This window comes from Felis catus, chromosome A1 (assembly GCF_018350175.1).
Source record: "Felis catus isolate Fca126 chromosome A1, F.catus_Fca126_mat1.0, whole genome shotgun sequence".
Taxonomy (NCBI): domain Eukaryota; kingdom Metazoa; phylum Chordata; class Mammalia; order Carnivora; family Felidae; genus Felis; species Felis catus.
In genome coordinates, this window is record NC_058368.1 from 71,681,723 (window position 1) to 71,701,670 (window position 19,948).

General features: G+C 42.4%; 2 protein-coding genes across 13 annotated transcripts in view; both read right to left on the reverse strand.

Moving 5' to 3' along the window:
* The window catches only part of GGACT (gamma-glutamylamine cyclotransferase), a 47,384-nt gene extending 44,517 nt beyond the window's left edge, over positions 1 to 2,867 (reverse strand). For 2 of the 9 annotated variants that reach the window (XM_045055531.1, XM_045055499.1), the window contains exon 1: positions 2,741 to 2,862. The gene's annotated coding sequence lies outside the window, so the exon portion shown is untranslated. Of the gene's footprint in view, positions 1 to 2,340; positions 2,712 to 2,740 lie in introns of those variants that run through there. The other 7 variants (XM_019829110.3, XM_006927379.4, XM_045055509.1 and 4 more) reach the window with 6 other exon arrangements.
* A 10,363-nt stretch (positions 2,868 to 13,230) lies between these two features.
* Positions 13,231 to 19,948, reverse strand: part of TMTC4 (transmembrane O-mannosyltransferase targeting cadherins 4) — a 66,572-nt gene continuing 59,854 nt past the window's right edge. For all 4 annotated transcript variants that reach the window (XM_045055567.1, XM_023252953.2, XM_023252960.2 and 1 more), the window contains exons 17-18: positions 16,234 to 16,303; positions 13,231 to 14,575 (exon numbers count right to left, since the gene is read on the reverse strand). In XM_045055567.1, the coding sequence (XP_044911502.1) occupies positions 14,427 to 14,575; positions 16,234 to 16,303 (219 nt within the window). In that variant the 3' untranslated portion in view covers positions 13,231 to 14,426. The remainder of the gene's footprint in view (positions 14,576 to 16,233; positions 16,304 to 19,948) is intronic.

The window sequence follows — 19,948 nt, forward strand, 5'->3', positions numbered from 1 at the left end:
GTCCACTGACCTGGCAGAAGGATTCAAAGTAGTCAACACCCTTGAGAAATAGCACCCATATCCTCTTCAAGTAAGGAAAATAAGATGAGAAAAAGGTGTATTCTCAGCCATCAGGCAAAGCCAGTTTAGGAATATTGAGCCTCTTGGATGAGGGTTTATGAGTCTTTTGAAATCATAAATTTGTATTAAAAAACAATTCAGGGGCACCTGGGTGGCTTAGTTGGTTAAGTATCCAACTCTTGATTTTGGCTCAGGTCTTGATCTCATGGTTCATGAGGCCAAGCTCCATGTTGGGCTCTGTGCTGACAGCTTAGAGCCTGCTTGGGATTCTCTCTCTCCCTCTCTCTCTGTCCCTCCCTGCTCACATGCACTCTCTCTCTAAATAAATAAATAAACTTAAAAAAAAAAATCAAACCACCTCTGAAGTTTACCTGCCAAAAATGGAGAAATGGAACCTAATTAACCTAAGCCTTTAGAACTAACTTCCAGTTTACAGGAAATACAGGGGATAGAGGAGCAAGCTAAACCACACCATACAAAAAGCCAAATAAATCCAGAATGTGAGGCATCTACAGGCAACCAAGGGCCACCAGTAAATCACTGGGGCTGTGATAGACCAGGGTCAACCCTGGTTTAAGACCAGCCTGCCAGTGAAGTTTCAAACAAAAAGTCATGAGGGGCGCCTGGGTGGCTCAGTCATTTGGATATCTGACTTCAGCTCAGGTCATGATCTCACACTCCGTGAGTTCAAGCCCCGCATTGGGCTCTGTGCTGACAGCTCAGGGCCTGGAGCCTGCTTCTGATTCTGTGTCTCCCTCTCTCTCTGCCCCTCCCCCACTCGTGCTCTGTCTCTCTCTGTCTCAGAAATAAACATTAAAAAAAATTTTTTTTTAAGTCATGAAAACAAAAGTATATTGGAATGCACCCATGCTCATTCATGTACACACATCATCTATAGCTACCTTTTGGGGATCACACAGTTGGGTAGTTGCAACTGAGACCACATGGCCCTCAAAGCCTAAAGGAGTTAGTATCTGGCCCCCCCCCCTTTTTTTTTTTTACAAAGTCTGCTGAACCCCTGTCCTAAATTAAGACACAACAGATATTTGTGGATCTTGTATGGATTCCAATTCACACAAACTAACAGTAAAAGTAAGGACATTTTTGAGGCAATCAAGGAACTTTGTGGACTGGGTCTTAGAAACCATTGTGGAATTATTGCCAATATGATCAGGAGGTGACAACGGTGTTAAGGTTATACAGGAAAAAGCCCTTTTGTTGGAGGCGCATAATGCACTATTTAAGGGTGACCTGATACGGTGTCTGGAATTGAAACTGCTTCTGACAACGAAGAAGATGAAGCAGATGTGGCCAAAGAAACTGCTTTAACAAACTGTCCAATCTATTTGATAGATATGTGGAAGTTCACTGTACTATCCCTCTGCTTTTGCATTTGCTTTAATAAAAAAGAGAAAAAGTAGAGTCTTCTCTTCAGGCACGCCCCCCCCCCCCCCCCCTTCACTCCTTCTTACACGGAGTTCCTCTCTCTCTAGGTCTGGTGCTAACAGTTAAGACCCTGGTGAGCAAGGTCAATTAGTCCAAAATATCTCCGAACAAAAATCCACCAATTAGAAATTAATTTAACCTCACAAACTCGGCTTTTGAAATACAAATGCTCTCTACCAGGGTAGTCTGCTTATTCAGGAACTTCTAGCTTCTCTGGGGAGCCAGTTCAGGAAAACAAGGCATTTTGGGAAAATAAGGGCAAACTGCAGGAGCTCCCCATATTGGCATTTCAATAAAGTGAATGAGACCGGGGAGAACAGTCTTCAGTTATAGGAAAAAGTACAGACGGACTGACGGTGTGCGACCTACACCTCATATAGGTCAACCCAACAGATTTAGAGATGTCCTTTAGTTTTTAACACGTGATTTCTCCCTAGGACAGGTGGCAAAACGAAGTATCTGCTTTTCAAAAAGTGGCTGCAAGTCTCAGGAGTTTTCTGATCAGTTCAATATTAACAAAGCAAGCTTGGAGTCAAGAAGGTATGTTGTTTTTTTGTTTGTTTTTTTTTTTAACCACGCGCCTATTCAGGGTTTCAAGTGCAGTTACGGAGTTATTTCTGGCCAATACAGTGAAATAGCAATAAGCCAGACTTCGGAATCAAGGGAGCAGGAGAAATTCCTCCCTGAGAGTCACATGTGTCACTAACAGCTCCAAAGAAACCTAAGGTCATAAAGTGACAAATGCCAGAAATTTTCAGATTGCTCTGGCAGCTTTCAGTTTCCTCACAAACAGGAACCTGTGAAATTAAAAGCAGCATTTTTGAGCACGGCTACCTTCGTTCACCTGAGAGATCCTTTTCAAACGACCTCCGGGATAATCATCGCTCTTTGCTTATTAGGAACCGGCAGCGTCCACACCTGCAGGCAGTCCCTAACTTTTCCCGCCCTCGCCAACTCTGACGGGGGCACCCGCGTCACGCCGCGCGCAGCGGCTCTGGGAGCGCGTTTCGCGGCCCGATGTCCCCTCCTCGCCGGCTGGTCCCGCAGGCCGCCCGCGGCCCCTTCACGGCCACGCTCGGTCCCCGGCCTCCCCTCCCCGTCCCCGGCTGCCGCGGGCAGCGCACTCGACCCGGACGCAACGCGCCCCGCAGGGAGCGACGCCCGAGTCCCCAGAACCCCCGCGCGGAGGGAGCGGGGACAGGAGCCCCGACTCGCCCCGCTTCCAGCGCCTCACCTGCCGCAGAGCGCGGCGCCGTCGGGGAGAGAGGACCAGGCAGCGAGCGGAAATCCCCGGCGAGACTGGCGCCGCCGCCCCAGGAGGCCGCCCCCGGCGGCGCCCCCTGGAGGCGGGACGCGGTACCCGCCCGCTCCGACCTCGCCCACACCTGGGCACGCGCCGGGAACCACGCCGCCGTGCACACCTGGGGCGCCCCGCCGCGGACGCTAATGTCCTAACGCGTCCCGCCCGGGACCTCGTATCCGGCTCGAGTCTGTGTGGGACCCAGACGCACTTGGGGGACACACCATAGCTACACACACAGAAATGAGCCCACACCGGGGAATGCCTCCTGGAGGACGCATGGACACATCACCAAAGCCTCACACTGGAGCATCACAATCGGCGCTGGTACCATACTGGATGCAGATAATCATATAGTCTTGATACCAATTCTCCCTTTTAAAATAAAACAGTGGGTGTAGGAGACAGTGAAAGAAATGACTTCCCTTCTGTCCTCTGGCTCCTAGAACTAAACTTGAGGCCCAGAAATTAGAAGAGTGAAGACCAAAAGCTGAAGGAGAATTTTTCTCTAGAGATTTTGTTCATTCTGGGTTGAAGCAATGCTACTTTGGGGACCCAGGTGACAAGAGCACAGAGATAGAGGGCCACTTCTGTCACCTCTCCCCAAAGACACAAATACATAAGTAGTTATTGGAATAGCAGTAACCCCCTTAATCATTTTCTGCCCCTTCCACTTTCTCATGTATGTGGACTATTTGAAATCTTACTACAATTTGATTTTTATTTGAACGATTCCAATAGTATAGATGTGGTCGTGTTTTGAATGGATGTATATAGATTTCCAAAAGAAATCTTTAGGACCAGATTCATAAGCCATAATTTATTTCAAAGAGATTTCTTCCCAAGATTTGTTTTGGGAAGTTCATGATTAAATTAAAATATATTGAAAATCTTGTCTAGCATGTATTTTTAACATCATTTTAAAAGAGTAGCAGTAATCATCTTAATTTTTTTTTTAAATGAAGAACGATTCTTTTCCTTTTTGAGGGAGGATGATCATGTTGGCAAAGGAAAATGAGCCAAATGCATGAATACATAATTCCTCTGGTGAAGGAAAATTAAAGATGATTACAAGGTGAGTGTTCAATTGCATTTAATGGCAGGTAAGGCTGGAGAGTTTGATTCAACATAGAGTAGGCTCTGTGGGATGAACTCTTCAGCTAACTCTCAAAAAACGACTTATAGACAAATGGTTCAAAGTAGTAGTTTTCAAAATGTGACCTCAGCCCAGCAGTATCAGGAGCACCTAGGAATTTAGAAATGCAAAATCTTAGGTCACACCTGAGATCTTCTGAACCACCAATTCTAGGCGTGGAGCCTAGCATTTTAACTAGTGTTTATGATGCCTTTCAAGTTTGAAAACCATGATTTAGTGAAGAATTGCTCCAGTGTTTCTCAAACAGAATTGTGTACGTGAAACAACTGAAGATCTAGGTTAAAAATGCAGATTCTGGTTCGGGTAGACTGGAGTAGAATCTAGATTCCCAGGATTTACTTGTGTATGGACACACACAGGGACATTGTGTCTGTAAATACAACTGCCCAGCAAAGGGAAGGGTGTGGGCTGCCCTTAGAAAGGTGAAAGTCACCCAGTTTCTCAAGAAAACTGAGTGGTTGGTTACAAGTCCATGGCTTGTCAGTTTAGTATTGGTGAGTTACACAGGAGTGCTTTACAAGCCAACTGCTCTGGTGGGTTTAGGAACAGACTGGACTCATTGAGGTTGTCAGGTTGCATCCAAATTGTAGGGTGAGTCACTCACCGAAAAGGGCTCAGCTTACCATCAGCTGTTTCTGTGTTCATTCTGGTCCATTACTTTGCCATCCATAATGTCCCATATCATCCAGGCTCAGGGTCAAGCCTGCAAATCATGTACGTAGGTTTAAAGCTCAGCAGATGTTTCCTTTATCACTCAAATGATTTAAACCAACAAATTATCTTTAATTGGAATTATACAATTTGGCCATTTTTGTTGTCTAAATCCAACTAGGTGATTTCCAAGCTCTGTTTTCCAGACTTTAACAAGGGAGATAAGATAGATCCCTGCTTTATATTTATATTTGACTAAATGCACTGCTACTTAGTATTATGAGAAAGAGTCCAGCCTCAGTGTCCTTGTGACCCTTCCCGCAGGCCTCCAGCATTGCAAATTCCACACTACAGATAGGAAAACATTTGCATCCCTTGAAACTGTAGGTATAATGTGAAATATATATACTGTAGGCATAACATGAAATAAATAACAGAACGAGGAGACTATGTGAGGAGCTTGAAATCTAAATAACACTATAAAATCTACTGAAATATTATCAAATTATTCTAGTAAATTAAAAAAAAATCCTCTTTGGCCCCAAATAACCTACAACCTAAATCCAACACTTGTTTTTGTACAGCCCATGACTAATGAGTTTTACATTTTTAAATGCTTGGAAAAAAAAAAGAAAAAAGAATACTTCATGACATATGAAAACTACATGATATAGTTCAATGTTTATAGTCACGATCATTCGTTCATGTAGTCTTTGGTTGCCACCGAGACTGTGTGGTCCACAAAACCTAACACCTACCATCTGCCTTTTTACAGAAAGAGTTTGTCTACCTTGCCCTATAGTTTTTTGTTCTGTTACAATACCTAGCTCTCTTTCTTGTAATAGTTAATTTATATGACTGCCTCCCTACTGGACTGAGTTTCATGAGAGCAGATTTGTATCCTTTGTCTGAGTTTCCAGCACTTGCCACCATGGTACACAAAATTAGGTATTCAGTAATATTTATTTAAGTGAAGTTTACATTTTGGTCATTTTCCCTATGTAAATCTATATAAACTTACCAAAAAGCCTTTGCGGTTCAACACAGCATCCATTAATTAGGCTAATTTAGAAAATTTGTGTGCAAAAAAAAAAATGCATTATGCAAATAATTGGATTCCTTTCTTCCATTTCTAAACCTGACTCTAAAAAAATTGTTGTTAAATTTGAAAGCAGCGGGGTTATTTTTTTGTCTTCTTTTCATTCTGTCAAGTTATTTTACTTGGTACAACAGATCTCACTGCTAAACAATTCCCATGGCAAAGAAATTAACGAACAGAGAAAACCAATCTCATGAAGCTATGTTAATTCACATTAAATTCAATCCTGGTATTTCTAGAATTAATGTTTTAAAGATGATGTTCATTGCTGTCAGATATTTAAAACTAAGGTGTTGACATTTTCTCCACAAAAGAAATGCAGTATATTTTCTAAAAAGTCTATGGACTTCTCAAGGCAATTGCAGTTGAAATGGTTTATGCTATTCTTGCCCATTTTCTGGACTTCTAAGAATAAAAAGCCAAGACTAAAGAGATTATATACATAAGATTATTTAGTTTTGGTGAATAAATCCCTATTCATGAATAGGAGAATAGTTGTAAGAACTCCCAGAAAAGGTAATATGGCCAATGAAATATGCCATCCACCATGATGGAAGCTAATTACATTGCAAAGAACCATTGTCAGGCCACAAACCAATATCTGACCATGTAATATCACTACCATTGTTCTTCCTAAAATCAGAATCAAGTAATTTGGTTCTGCTCTCCAAACAGTAATTGCATTTAATGGAAAGGAAATAATTGCATTTAAGGGAAATAATGCTTACCTGGTGCCTAGAAATGTAGACATTACAAAATAAAATGTAGTTTGATTCCCTTGAGCTGTCAATGTAGGAAATGAACACATTTTGAGTGCTGTCATGTGCCTCACACAGTATGACTCTTCTCTCGTTTTAGCCCTTGAGCAATAGTATGAAGCAGATATTATCATTTCCATTCTACATATGAAATGGCTCCAAGAGGCTAAACAGCCCACTTAAAGGCATGCTTCCAGAAAACCAGAGTGGCAAGATTTGAACCCATATCCAGGTGAGCCCCAGCCCGTGCTCTTTAACAGGAGGGCTAAAGCAGGGAAGCTGTGTGGTATACACTGGAATGTATGTCATCTGGACTGTTTCTTTTATATTTGAACCTTGTGGTTAGAATGACTGATTCTGATGACCAGCCCCATACATGTAGTTCTACCCATGAAGAGGTTTCATATACATTATATTTGAGGCTTACTCCTGTGCTGTATGGTAAAGACCTGGTAGAGAATTTTTTCCACTTTACAGATGAAATAGAGAGGTTACATTGCTTGCCCATTCTTACTGATGATTTCAAATAGCAGCTCTTTTTTTTTTTTTTTTTTTTTTTTTTTTTGAGTAGGCTTCAAGCCCAGCATGGAGACCAACACCAGGCTTGAAGTCACAACCCTGAGATCAAGACCTGAGCTGAGATCATGAGTCAGACGCTTAACACAGTGAACCACCCAGGCACCCCAAATAGCAACATTTTTTAGTAGTCAGTGCTCTTCAGAACAAGATTTCTCAGTAAGAAAACAGCAGTCAGCCACTGAAGGGGAGTATCTGACATTGACTTCAGTGTGTCCATGGGAGGAATGTGGTTTCCTGCTCACTTTGCAGCTAGCCTAGTCTGTGCTATCTTGGCATGATGAGTGGCAGAGGAGAAGTTTCCGTTTTCAGTCCAAGATACTTTTTAATTTCAAAATATTTTGAAGGACTAGAAGCCTTGAAAACATTTTATTTCCACAAAGGTGTTGGCATTTCAAACATTGTTACATTTCACAGCAATTTTTTTAATGACCATTTATATCAGCACTCACAGCATCTCACTTTTATAACTTTTTAAAAAATTATTTACGTTTATTTATTTATTTTTGAGAGAGTGAGAGAGAACAAGCAGGGGAGAGGCAGAGAGAAGGAGAGATAGAATCCCAAGCAGGCTTCGCACCATCAGCACAGAGCCCAACACAGGGCTCGAACTCCTGAACTGTGAGATTATGACCTGAGCTGAGATCAAGAGTCAGACGTTTAAGGGACTGAGTCACCCAGGCACCCCTCACTTTTATAACTTTTTATAATGGACCTCTGTCTAAGATTTAAGTTTTTTTAGAAAAAAAGGGTTAAGCGTCTAGGGATGTTTGAAGTCCACTGGTGTAGCCCAACCCTCTTATCTTGTAGAGGAGAAATTAATGACAAAGTAGCAACCACCATGATTTTTATTAGAAGCACCGGAGACATGCAGTAGTTCAGTGGTTCACTCCAGGTTCATGCTAACTAATGGCAGGTTGGAAATGTTGGTAACTAACTAAATCCTTGAAGCTTAAAAAACAAAATGACTTATGCCTTGAAGTTGGCCCGAGGACAATCTCACACTCGTGGGCTCTGTTCTTTCTACTTTATCACCTTGTTTGCTGATGTCTGTAGATGCCTAGACATAAACTCTAAAAGCTATCATCCATTTACTTTATCAGAAAGTTCTAGAAATGAGTAGTTTTGATTTTCTCCAAGATAAATCTCAAGTCCAGCCATCAAAATGAATGTTATAGGAATGTAGCTGATGAGACAAATCTGTTTTTAAAAGATAGACGAAAGTGCAATTTGAATCTACAAGGAAAAACGTTTTCTCAAACACTTATCACCAAGTTGGAAGCAGAAAAGGATCACCAAGTTGGTCTGTGAAAAATGCCACATATTTAAAAATAAAATTATGTGGCACCTGGGTGGCTTGGTCGGTTAAGCATCTGATTCTTGATTTCAGCTCAGGTCATGATCTCAACGGTTCATGAGTTTGAGTCTGGTATTGGGCCCCACACTGATGCAAGGAGCCTGCTTGGGATTCTCTGTCTCCCTCTCTGCCCTTCCCCTGCTCTCTCTTTCTCTCTCTCTCAAAATAAAAAAATAAAAAAATAAAAATAAAATTATTAGACATGCAGGATGCTCAAGGCAGTTTTGATAAACAGTGTAACAGATTTAAAGTACTTGCTAAATGAGTCAGAACGTAGCGCTAAAAATATAAATCTGAGGGATGCTTGGGTGGCTCAGTTTGTTGAGTGTCTAACTTCAGCTCAGGTCATGATCTTGCGGTTTGTGAGTTCGAGCCCCACTTCAGACTCTGTGCTGACAGCTAAGAGCCTGGAGCCTGCTTCAGATTGTGTCTCTCTCTCTCTCTCTCTGCCCCTCCCCTGCTCATGCTCTGTCTCTCTCTCTCAAAAATAAATATATTTTTTTAAAAAACCAGGGTTACTCAACTCTGGGATCCCTCTATTTGGGTCAATATGGTAGGTGCCTCCCCTTATCCATGTACAATATGGCTGACCCTTCAATGGAGTTTCTGCCTCAATATACTCTTCCCTTCCTGTGGATGCCTGGTGAAGCTTTCACTATAAATATGGGGCTCAAAGGAGAAGGCAGAGGTAACCGAACCAATATCTGTTCCTGTGAAATAGAAAATTCATCTTGATTGTATATTTCATTGCCTCCAGGAAAAACAGATTCCCCAACTGATGGAGAATTTTGAACTTGGACAGCTACAAATGTAGAAGATGCAAATGCCTGACCAAGGGGCCTGTGGGCTGAGAGAAGTCCCCTGGAAAGGGGGCTGGGAACCGTTCTTAAGGCAGACGTAACGTAAACTGAAGCTCCCCGGGGGCAGGGATCCCCCTTGTTTTCACTTTCGATGGTATCCCCAGCAGCAGGCACAGTTGGTGCTCAAGAAAATATTTGAGACAAATAGTAACATGAGAGTAGCACAAGAGATCCTTGTAGAGGGATTGTTCTATATCCTGACTGTGGTGACCACACAAATCTACACATGATAAAGTGTCATAGAGCTAAATATGCAAATGAGTGCATACAAAACTGGTGAAATCTGAATAAGGTTGGTAGATGTATCAATGCCAATTTCCTGCCTGTGATATTGTACTACAGTCATGCAAGATGTCACCATTGGAGGAAACTGGGTGTAGAGAGTATTGGGATCTCTATATTATTTCTTACAGCTGCATGTGAATTGACCATGGCCTCCAAATAAAAAGTAGTAATGTGAGAGTAAAAACAATCTAAGATGGGTGACAACAATTCAGAATGTAGTAGGATGGGAGTCAAGAGAGATGGGCTTTGAAAAGCTAGACCCTGTTTGAAAGAGAGAGGCCCTTAAGAGAGGAGGCACACTAGTCAAAAAGACAGACATGTGTGTGGAAATCTAGGGGTGGAAGCTCACCAGATGGGGATAAAGAGTATGGAGAGCTGTAAGTTTAGTGCTACTTGGTCAGGTGGGGGGAATGCATGATGGGCCCCAAAATACAAATCACAAAATTGGGACCAATGTGTTGTAGAGTGAAAGGGGCTCCAGTGACCCGAACATCTGCTGGACACCATATTTGGCAGGGCCTCTGTCAAGATTCTGGCTTGCCTTACTGATGATTTTCATTCCCAAACTGGGGTTTGGCCAAGCATACAAATGTACAAATGTGTCTATATCTGTCACTATGTGGAACTTGTTACATGCATGGACTTGATTTCCTCTTGTCTAGAGCTAAACTCCAACCAGTCTGAGGTCCTGACTGTTGGCTTCTATGTGTAACCGTATGGGAACACAGGCATTCCCTCACCACTCTCCTTCTACCCATCACCAATTGATTCCTGAGCATTTCTTAGGTCAGTTCCCATGTCTCCAACTTCACTGCCACTTGGCTACAGCAAGCCCCCTCATCCCTCCCCTGGCCACATGGAGTAGTCTCTTCACTGGTTTGCCTCCTTACAATTTTGTCTCCACTGACAGCCCAAGTGATCTTTTCAAAATAGACATCTGGTCATGTTGCCCCCCGCCCCCCACCCTGCTTTGCAGTGTCCCATGGTTAAGGACCATCTGGTCCTGGTCACTTTTACCTGCTCCAGCAAGTGCCCCTCCCCCTTCCCCTTGGACTTTGTTCAGCAAGTACTTTAGCTTTCTCAAGGAAGGGCCTTTGCATGTGGGTTTTCTTATGTATGCAGTCCAGGTTTTCTCAACCTTGGCACTACTGACACTTTGGGCCAGATCATTTTCTTTGGTGGGGGCTGTCCTGTGTATTGTAGGATGTGTAATTGTAACATCCTCCCACTCACTGTCAGTTCTGACAACCAAAAACATCTCTGGGCATTGCCAACTGTCTCCTGTGAGTAAAATCTCCTGTGAGTGAGAACTACTGACCTAGAGTGATCTTATTCCCCTCTGCCTTTCAAATCTCAGTTCAAAAGCCACCTCAGGGAACCCCTTCCTGACTATTCAGGCAAGATCCGGTCTCCCTCTTCTATCATTAATTATATGACTACGTGATAATTATAGCTTCTCACTGTACTATCCCCTACATGAAGGCAAAGGGTCATACCCACTTCTGCTCACCACTGTATTCCCTCTGCCTAGGAGAGTATCTGGCACACAGCAGGCACTTAGATTTGTTGACTGAGGGAATGAATGTATTTAAGGTCAAATCCGTTTGCTGCAAAAATCTACACCCTTCTCCAAAATTCCAATCTGTCATTTTTTGAGGGTCTCCTGGGCCAAGTACTTCATTAGGGTGAGGGAGGCTGTATTATCTCCATTTTACAGATGAGAAACTGGGGCTTAAGCAATGCTAAATGCCTTGCCTATGACATCACAGTGGGAGAACCAAGACCCAAGTCTGGGTTTTCTCACCCCAAAGTCTAAGCTGAAGGATGTGAATACAGACATAGATGTCCACTGCTGTGCTATGGGGCTCAACCTTTTATTCTGCATGATATTTTAAGTCAGTCATTTGAAATAGAATAAATGTAAAGACCATGCTTAATAAATAGGGTAGAATCAGAACCCCAGAGAGCCCCATCAAGGCAGTAGGCTAAGTCTAAGGATGAAACTTTTTAAATTTATTTATTTTTGAAGTTTATTTATTTTGAGAGAATCCCAAGAAGGTTCCACACCATCAGCACAGAGCCTGACATGGGGCTCAAACTCACCAACCGTGAGATCATGACCTATACCAAAACCAAGAGTTGGGTTCTTAACTGACTGAGCCACCTAGTTACCCCAAAACATTTTTTACAATTTTTAAAAATGTTTTTATTTATTTTTGAAGGAGAGAGAGAGAGAGAGAGAGACAGAGCATGAGCAGGGGAGGAGCAGAGAGAGAGGGAGACACAGAAATCGAAGCAGGCTCCAGGCTCTAAGCTGTCAGCACAGAGCCCGATGCGGGGCTCGAACCCATGAACTGTGAGATCATGACTCGAGCCAAAGTCAGACGCTCAACCGACTGAGCCACCCAGGCGCCCTGTACCACAAAACTTTTTAAATGTTTACTTTTGAAAGAGAGAGAGAGAAATAGTGGGGCAGGGGCAGAGAGAGAGGGAGACAGAGGATTCGAAGTGAGCTCCATGTTGACAGCAGTGAGCCCAATGGGGAGCTTGAACTCACGAACCTTGAGATCATACTCTGAGCCAAAGTTGGATGCTTAACTGACTGAGCTACTCAAGTGCCCCTAAGGATGAAACTTTTAAGGACTACTGGAAGGCTGAATATAAACAGGGAAGAAATGTAGCAAACAGAGGACAACCACAAACTGCCTTTGTGTGTGTGTGTGTGTGTGTGTGTGTGTGTGTGTGTGTGTGTGATCTCACCATTAGGGAGCTATAGGATGATGGTCAGGCTCTCAGATTTCTCAACCTGGACACTCCTCCCATGTCTGTTTTGACAACCACCCCCCGCCCCCTCACCCCACCTCCTACTGTGATCAGCACTGAAAACATTAAAATAAAATAAGAGGGGAAATGAGAGACAGACTCCCACTTCCCGCTTGTTGGGAAGGAAACCCAAGAAGCAGAGGGTGGCCACCTCAAGGTGGAGAGAAAAGGGCCAGCGCCAGCATGATGCACTTCCAAGATCTGCGGAGACAGAAGACTGCCTGAAGTATCAATCAAATTAATGACTGTTTTCTCTGCAGAGAAGACAGCCATAATGGAAATCCTGAGAGATGGGGCACTGGAAGCTAAGGGGATTCCTTCTGTAGGCAGGGGTCCCGGATGTGCATGTCTTGGTTTGACACTAAAGTTTTAGTATTGGTAGGAAAAAAACTCCTGAAGGAGCTTTTACAAGAAATATTTTTCTTTACTCTCAAAAGGCAAGTACTGTTATAAAGAAAGAAATTTGCTTTCAAAACAAAGATCGACAAGCATATAGTGCATCTATTATCTGTTGAGCTAAGCACTGTAGGAACATAAATAAGAATAAGACAGCTCCCGCCCCTAAGAGATCTATAAATTGTTACTGTTATTTTGGGACCATTTAAAAAATGTTTGAAACACAGCACTTCCTTTTCTGATGTATGTCACACACCAGTACTTTCTTTCCTGATGTACCTCAACCATCATAAGTCACAATTTCTAAATTACAATTCATTGCAGATCTGCTCCCCAAAATGTGAGTGTAGAGAATTAAATTCATCTCATTGTGGATCCGTTCATCCCATTCTCTAAACTTGGATAGAGGACAATTGTATTAAATGGTCTCTAACACCAAAGAGAAGCCACATATGAAAAAGGATGAATTGGTCACTTGGATTTCATTTTAAGGGAAAGGAAGACACAAAGTTCATGAACTTGAAAATCACCTATTAAGAAGGCAATACATTTTTATACCAGCCTGTGTAATAATTTTACTGCATAAGATATTATAGAGGTTGCATAAAGCATTAGGTCAACACCATATACAGAAGAATAAAGCAAAAAGGATTATCTTGACCAAATAAAATAGAAAAAAAATTCAATTCTTAAAAATACCACAAATTCCCCAAATGTGGCTCTTTTTAAGACAAAATCTACCTCTTGCATTTCCTGAATATAGTAATGACTGTGGTTCCATTAAGCCGAACAGAACACTGCCTTATAGCTAAAAACTTAAAAAAAGCAACTTACAGAGATATGTAACCCTCTTAATACTGTATATAACAAAAACAAAAACATCAGGCTGACTGCCTGCTTTTGCCTAAAGCATGGCTTGAATTTACTATTAATACTAACAGCTTATATAGAATGTGAATACTACATAATTTCCTTTGTCATGAAGCTGCACAAATCGGAGAATCCAAAAATGATTGCAGGAGTGAGTCTTCCAATGATGGGAAAGTATATAAATATACTAGATGTTAAAATTTCCATTCTTCATTCAATTATTTGCCCTGTTTAAAACATAAAAATACAAATAAATATATTTCCTTACAAGGGAAATTCATAGTCTATTGTTAAAAAAAGATAAAGAAACAAAAATCTTAATTTACTTTTTCTTGTCATTAAATAAAAATTCTAATATACAGACATATTCGATATTTATATAAACCGTGGGAGTCCATTTATGATTTCTTGTTCACAACTGACATTTAATAGTGTTAGTCTCTGTACAACGTGGCTCACACCCCATATGCAGGTTTAATTTTACATTCTGCTCCACCTAATTTTTTTTTCTCTTTTTTTCTTTTTAATTAAAAAAGATTTCATTTTTGGAATTTTAGGATTTACATTTGAGTCGTCTGAAAAAATACAATTTCAATGCAAAAACCACATCGAGCATTCAAGAAGAGTATACTGCTGGTGCTGTAATCTTTTTGCGTGTCTTTTTGCGTGTTTTCATAGAAAAAAAAACAGTCAAATAAACAACATGTAGGACTTTTAAATGGTTAAACACAACCATATCTTATTAATGATACGCCTCATGCACACAAACAAAAAATGAAGGAAAAAGGATCAGACGTCTTTCTTTTGCTTTTGTTCTAGCTTTCTTCTTAATAGACTATAATTCTCCTTAGTTCCTGATGCAGTGGGGTCAAGCTGCAGAGAGATTTCATAGTGTTTTTTGGCCAAGTCTAGATGTCCCCAACGATGATAAAGCACAGCTGAAATAGCAAGAGAGGGATTTCATTGGAAATGCTTCTGAATACCTTACAGTATTCCCAACCACTTGTGCCAATACACACACACACACACACACACACACACACACACACACACACACACAGTTTTCAAAAATCATTGTTTCAAATAATATTGTTTGTGCCGCAAACTTTATTTAATAACCACACTCCCTGGTGATTGTTTAACCACCTCCCGTTACTCCTGGGGTTCTGCAGATCACTAGATATGACCCATCTTCTTACAGCAACATTATTACATAAAGAAGGAAACTAAGATTACATCAAGGTTCTCAAAGTTGCCATGAAAGTTCCAGGAAGTCAGGCTGCATATGGCTGGGCTCTGGTATGTCTCAGGGCCCCGACCATGCGCCAAGTCCAGCATCTGAATAATGATTCCCCTACATCTTTTGTCAAAATACCAGCTTGTTTGTTGCTAGCTAGGAATAAGGGCACTCACATCAAGATCTGACCATAAAATGATAGTTAAAATCTATTAGAATGGTAAGTGTCTGATTATTATCATGATTTTGTAAGTGAAACTAATTTTTTACATGGGCGAAAGAGTAACTATTGCTGCTTTGTGACTTTCATGATGAGTAGCTACAGAGTCTGTAGGGAACTGATTTGGTGAAAACATAGTCACATGCTGAGCATTCTAAGCATTGACATGACACTCTAAAAATGGTAATTATTGAGATATAAAAATGGAAAAAGGAATTCTAGAGAATAAATAATTGTAAATGCACCTTAATTTTATTTTGTTTTTTTATAACCTTTTGAAAAAAAATCTTTCTTCATTTTGAGAGAGAGAGAGACAGAATGTGAGTGGGGAAGGGGCAGAGAGAGAGGGAGACACAGAATCTGAAGCAGGCTCCAGGCTCTGAGCTGTCAGCACAGAGCCTGATGTGTGGCTCGAACCCATGAACTGTGAGATCATGACCTGAGCCAAAGTCAGACGCTTAAAGGACTGAGCCACCTAGGCGCCCCTGTAAATGCACTTTTAGCAGAGACCTAAGAGAACATAAGAACACAGTGGAGACCAGGCTATAATGGAAGGTCCTCTATGGAATAAAGGAAAGGATGTAAGTTAGACCAGAAACTTCCAAAGTAGTTGTGTTTAACATTCTAGGATCTTTCACACAAAGAAAGAAACTCGAAGTTTATCATAAGAAGGGGATAAACTGAGTGGGGAATTTTGGGTGTTGGTCTGGTCATACAGTTACAACTTATACATAGGACTACTATTTTGGTACCTTTTTAATGTAATAATTTCTTTAAAAAAACACACATCTTAGAGGGGCACCTGGGCGGCTCAGTCAGTTAAGCATCTGACTCTTGATCTCGACTCAGATCATGATCTCATGGTTTGTGGGATTGAGCCCCACATGGGGCTGACAGCACGAAGAATGCTTGGGACCCTGTCCCTCCCTCTTTGCTTGCTCTCTCTCTCTCTCTCTCTCTCTCTCAAAATAAATAAATAAACTTAAAAAAAAAACCCACATCTTAGAACCAGATTATAAAGACCAATGCAGGCTAGATTTGTTAAAAACTACTTTCTCTACATTGATATTACAGAATGCACCCATTTCTTTAAACTTACACGGACTTTTGATATGATTCAAATTGAAAATTTTCCTTACCCAAATTGCCATGGTAACTTGCAGCATTTGGATGAGCTTTAATTGCTTTGAGGAATAAAGCTTCAGATTCCTGAAGAATGATATAAAAAATAAGGTATCGCACGATGCAAAAGCAACACACAGTTTTGCTGTGTACAGTTTTCAAACATTTAAAACTGTTCAAACGTTGTTTTGTGATACTGCATCCTTCTCCCAGAAACATTTGGGAAGGCCAGCGGGGCCATACCCCGTTAAGAGGTTCTGAAGGGCAATCAGGGAAGTGTGTGACAGGGCAAAGGGGACAGAACAATAGTGAGGGGAAGATGGGCAACGGAGAGCAATGGTGGCTGCAGAGAGAGCACGAATATGCTAATGAGCTTTGCCACCTGCCTCCCAGAAGTGGCTGAAAGTTTGCAACTTGAAGCAAGTAGCTCGATTCAGGGTGCAGTGGAGGATGAGCCAGAGTCAAATGACCAGGAAAGGGCTAGGCTGTTGAGGACACCCACAAAAGCGCCATTTTCATTCAGCATCAATGAATTCATTTCTAGGATTCTCAAGGTAGGAGCTGGGGCCGATTTAATCCCCCCAAGACTCACAACCCCTCAGCAATCCAGAAGGGGCTCATTCAGCTGGAAAAAATAAGCAGGGAGAAGCAGGGAGAGACAACTACCTGTCACGTAAGCAGTCGCAGCATTGTATGTGACCATGACCAAATGCCCCTGGTGTGTGTGAACTGGTTCTTGTATAGACTTGCATTTCCTCCAAATAGTGCTCATTTCCAATCGGGCTGCGAAAAGGCACGGCCAAGTGTTTTTTTACCTGATCATCATGTGACCATGGCTGCCTGGATGGTCCCGTTCTACCATAATGCTGGGAGATAAAGATGCCGAACTGTTCTTTGCTGACATCTGCCGGGGCTAGCTACTCACACCCGTCTACATTTGTGCTACTAAAGGGCCACACATGCTTTAGTGAGTATCAAACAGTAAGCTTAAACAACTAAAGTTGGTGGATGGGGGACAGGTTTGTTCCTTCTAGCTGCACCTTCTGTGAATTTTCCAGGCGGGCGTCCTGGAAAATATCTAGGATCGTGCATTTTATAAAGTGTAGAAGGACCAATTTCCTTGCCCTGTGATGGCCCATGGTACTCCTGAGAAACAGGCTGGGCATTTGGGCAAACAGCTCTGAAGCCACAACCTTTTTAGAGAGAGCTGGCAGAGAAAATTTTATATTTTGGAGATGTTGTCCAAAAAGGACTGAATGAAGACGTTGTTACAAGATGTCAGCAAACAGCACTTCCGGAGCTCAGAGTCAATGTCTACGTTCCAAGCTGTGGTCGCTGAAACTCGTTCAAGGAAGTGTAAGGTTCTCCTGACATATTAGGTATGCTGGTAAAAAAGAAACCAAATGGATTGCATAGATTTGAAGTGGTTTCTAAGTACCTATGCTTTCTGATGACTTTCAAATATTACCATTTAATCTAAAATCTGAGAAATAGGAAGTCCAGGGAACCTAAATCTACTTTAAAATGCTTCTCTACTTGCAAAGGAAGCAGAGTTAATTAGAGACAACTGATGGAGAGAGAAAAAGCAAGTTAGGAGTTCTCGGGGGACTCTGGATTCGTTTAAGGAATTTTTGAAATGCCCATGAGTGTGGACACCATTCAGGAGGACGTGGAGTCAGAGTCAGGTTTGGAGGACACGGTGGGGTCAGGATGGCATGTGTAGAGAGAGAAGCAGGGCTTGTACCGTCTTGGGGGGCTGCCGCTCTTGGCAAGGCAGAGCCTGAACCTTGAGTGGGGGTGTGAGGAGGCTGAGTGAGGTAATGGGGGAGGAAAAACTAAGTCAAAGTTCCCGAGTTTAAAGATGGCACACTGACAGAAGGGGCATCAGGAGGAAAGAGAGGTTCTATGCTTCCATCTTGGTTATGTAACAGTGGGGTGGCCATGAAAGGATGCTTCAGGGGCTGCTGTTAGGTAACAGGGCTGCTCAGATGACAATCTGCCCCATAATCACAGGGGCACAAGGCATTGTGCACAGATACAGATCACTGTGCACATCAATGTCTTAAGAGGGAATCTGGAAGCCTGAATGTTTCACGGCCAAATGTGGGAAGCATTCAGCCATTTCACAGCTGTAACCGGGCACTTAATAAATGCCCATTAGCACGCTGGATAGCAGAGGAGTTGTAAAAATGGGACTTGGGGCTCTGCCCTCGTGAAGTCTCCAGGCTCACTAATGAGATTTGTCAAGTTAATGATAATACAGAACAGCAAAGGCTTAGGCGAAGTGAGTTATATAGACAGCAGACACCTGTCCTGACTCTCCATCCCTAAGTCCCCACTACCTTGCCACCTCTGCAGAGAGTCCCCACCCAGTGCCCTTCAAGGACGGGCTAGAAGTAGCTGACCAACAGCAATGGGGGTCACTTCTGCAGCATCGTGAGAGGAAAATCTAAATTCCAAATCCTGAACTTAAAACAATATATGAAGCAAGCACCCGGTGGCTGACACCACAGCTCAGGGAGTAACATCACGTCCCTCCTTTTGGCAGAACTGTTGCAAGGTTCTTATTTTGGATTTCATCTTCTGTTTCCTCATCTTAGGCTCAGCACCCTGGCCTACACAATTAGGATGCAAAATGTGTAGAGAAATAGGAAACCCATTTCTCCATTCTGCTCTATGGAGTATTTTCTACTTTATCTGGGGAAAAAAAATGATATGAACTGGAAGCCAAATGAACCGTGGGTTCTATCACCTTAATAGAGTTCTAGTTTATAGGCTATGGGGTGATAGAAAAATCAATACAATGGTTACATAGGCTGCATCTTGAAAATGACTGGCTGTAGCTGGTCACTGGACACTCCCAACCCATCCCCATGATGGGGATGCCTGGAGAGGTCGGTAGAAGGGAAAACCACAAAACTTGCCTTCTTTCCCTGGTTCTTTACAGGTAAGTCCATAAAAAATAAAAATTAACCCCCTCAAAAAGTCATCTCTGGAGCAAAATCTAGAAACATCAAAATATTAACCGGGGCCATCAAACTCCCTGATATTTAAAAATGAGACATGCATGAACTATCTTACTGTTGTTTTGGAAAACTATGCCGATAATGGTATGTGATGAGCAGAGGAGAAGTTAAGTAACATGGAACACACATGAATGAATCACTTCCTTTAGGCCCGGTGTGATCAAAATTCGATACAGCTCCTGATTTTGAAAGAAAAAAATGCTGCCACAGAGGATGAAGGCACTGCATCTGAAAGTGTGTTTTCTGTAGCATCTGTGTTAGAAACCTAGGATGCTAGCTGCAAGTGCACAGTCCCTGACTCCACCCTGTCGACTGAGACAGCAGCCTGTGGGGAGGAATCTACGCATTTGTATCTAATACACTCCCTCACTGGTTCTGAGCCGCACGCTTGAAGTCTGAGATCACTGATGTTAGGAACACAGAGTCCCCTTCAGGCCACAGGGTGCCGTGCGCCTTCTGATTCGCAGTTGTCACTCCTGGCCAGTCCTGGGAGCCTAGATCTAGTATCTTTTGGTTCCACTGGTCAGACACTTCCAGGGCCTTGCAGATGACCTACAGCTTAACTCTAGATGAGGAAAAACTCTAAATGGGCAAGAACCAGTCCTGCATTCCCCATGGGCTGGAATTTTTTTGTGCAGAAGACCGCACCAACAAATCAGAGCTCCCACCTGCCTATGAGGGACAAAATCAAACAACTTCGTGCCAG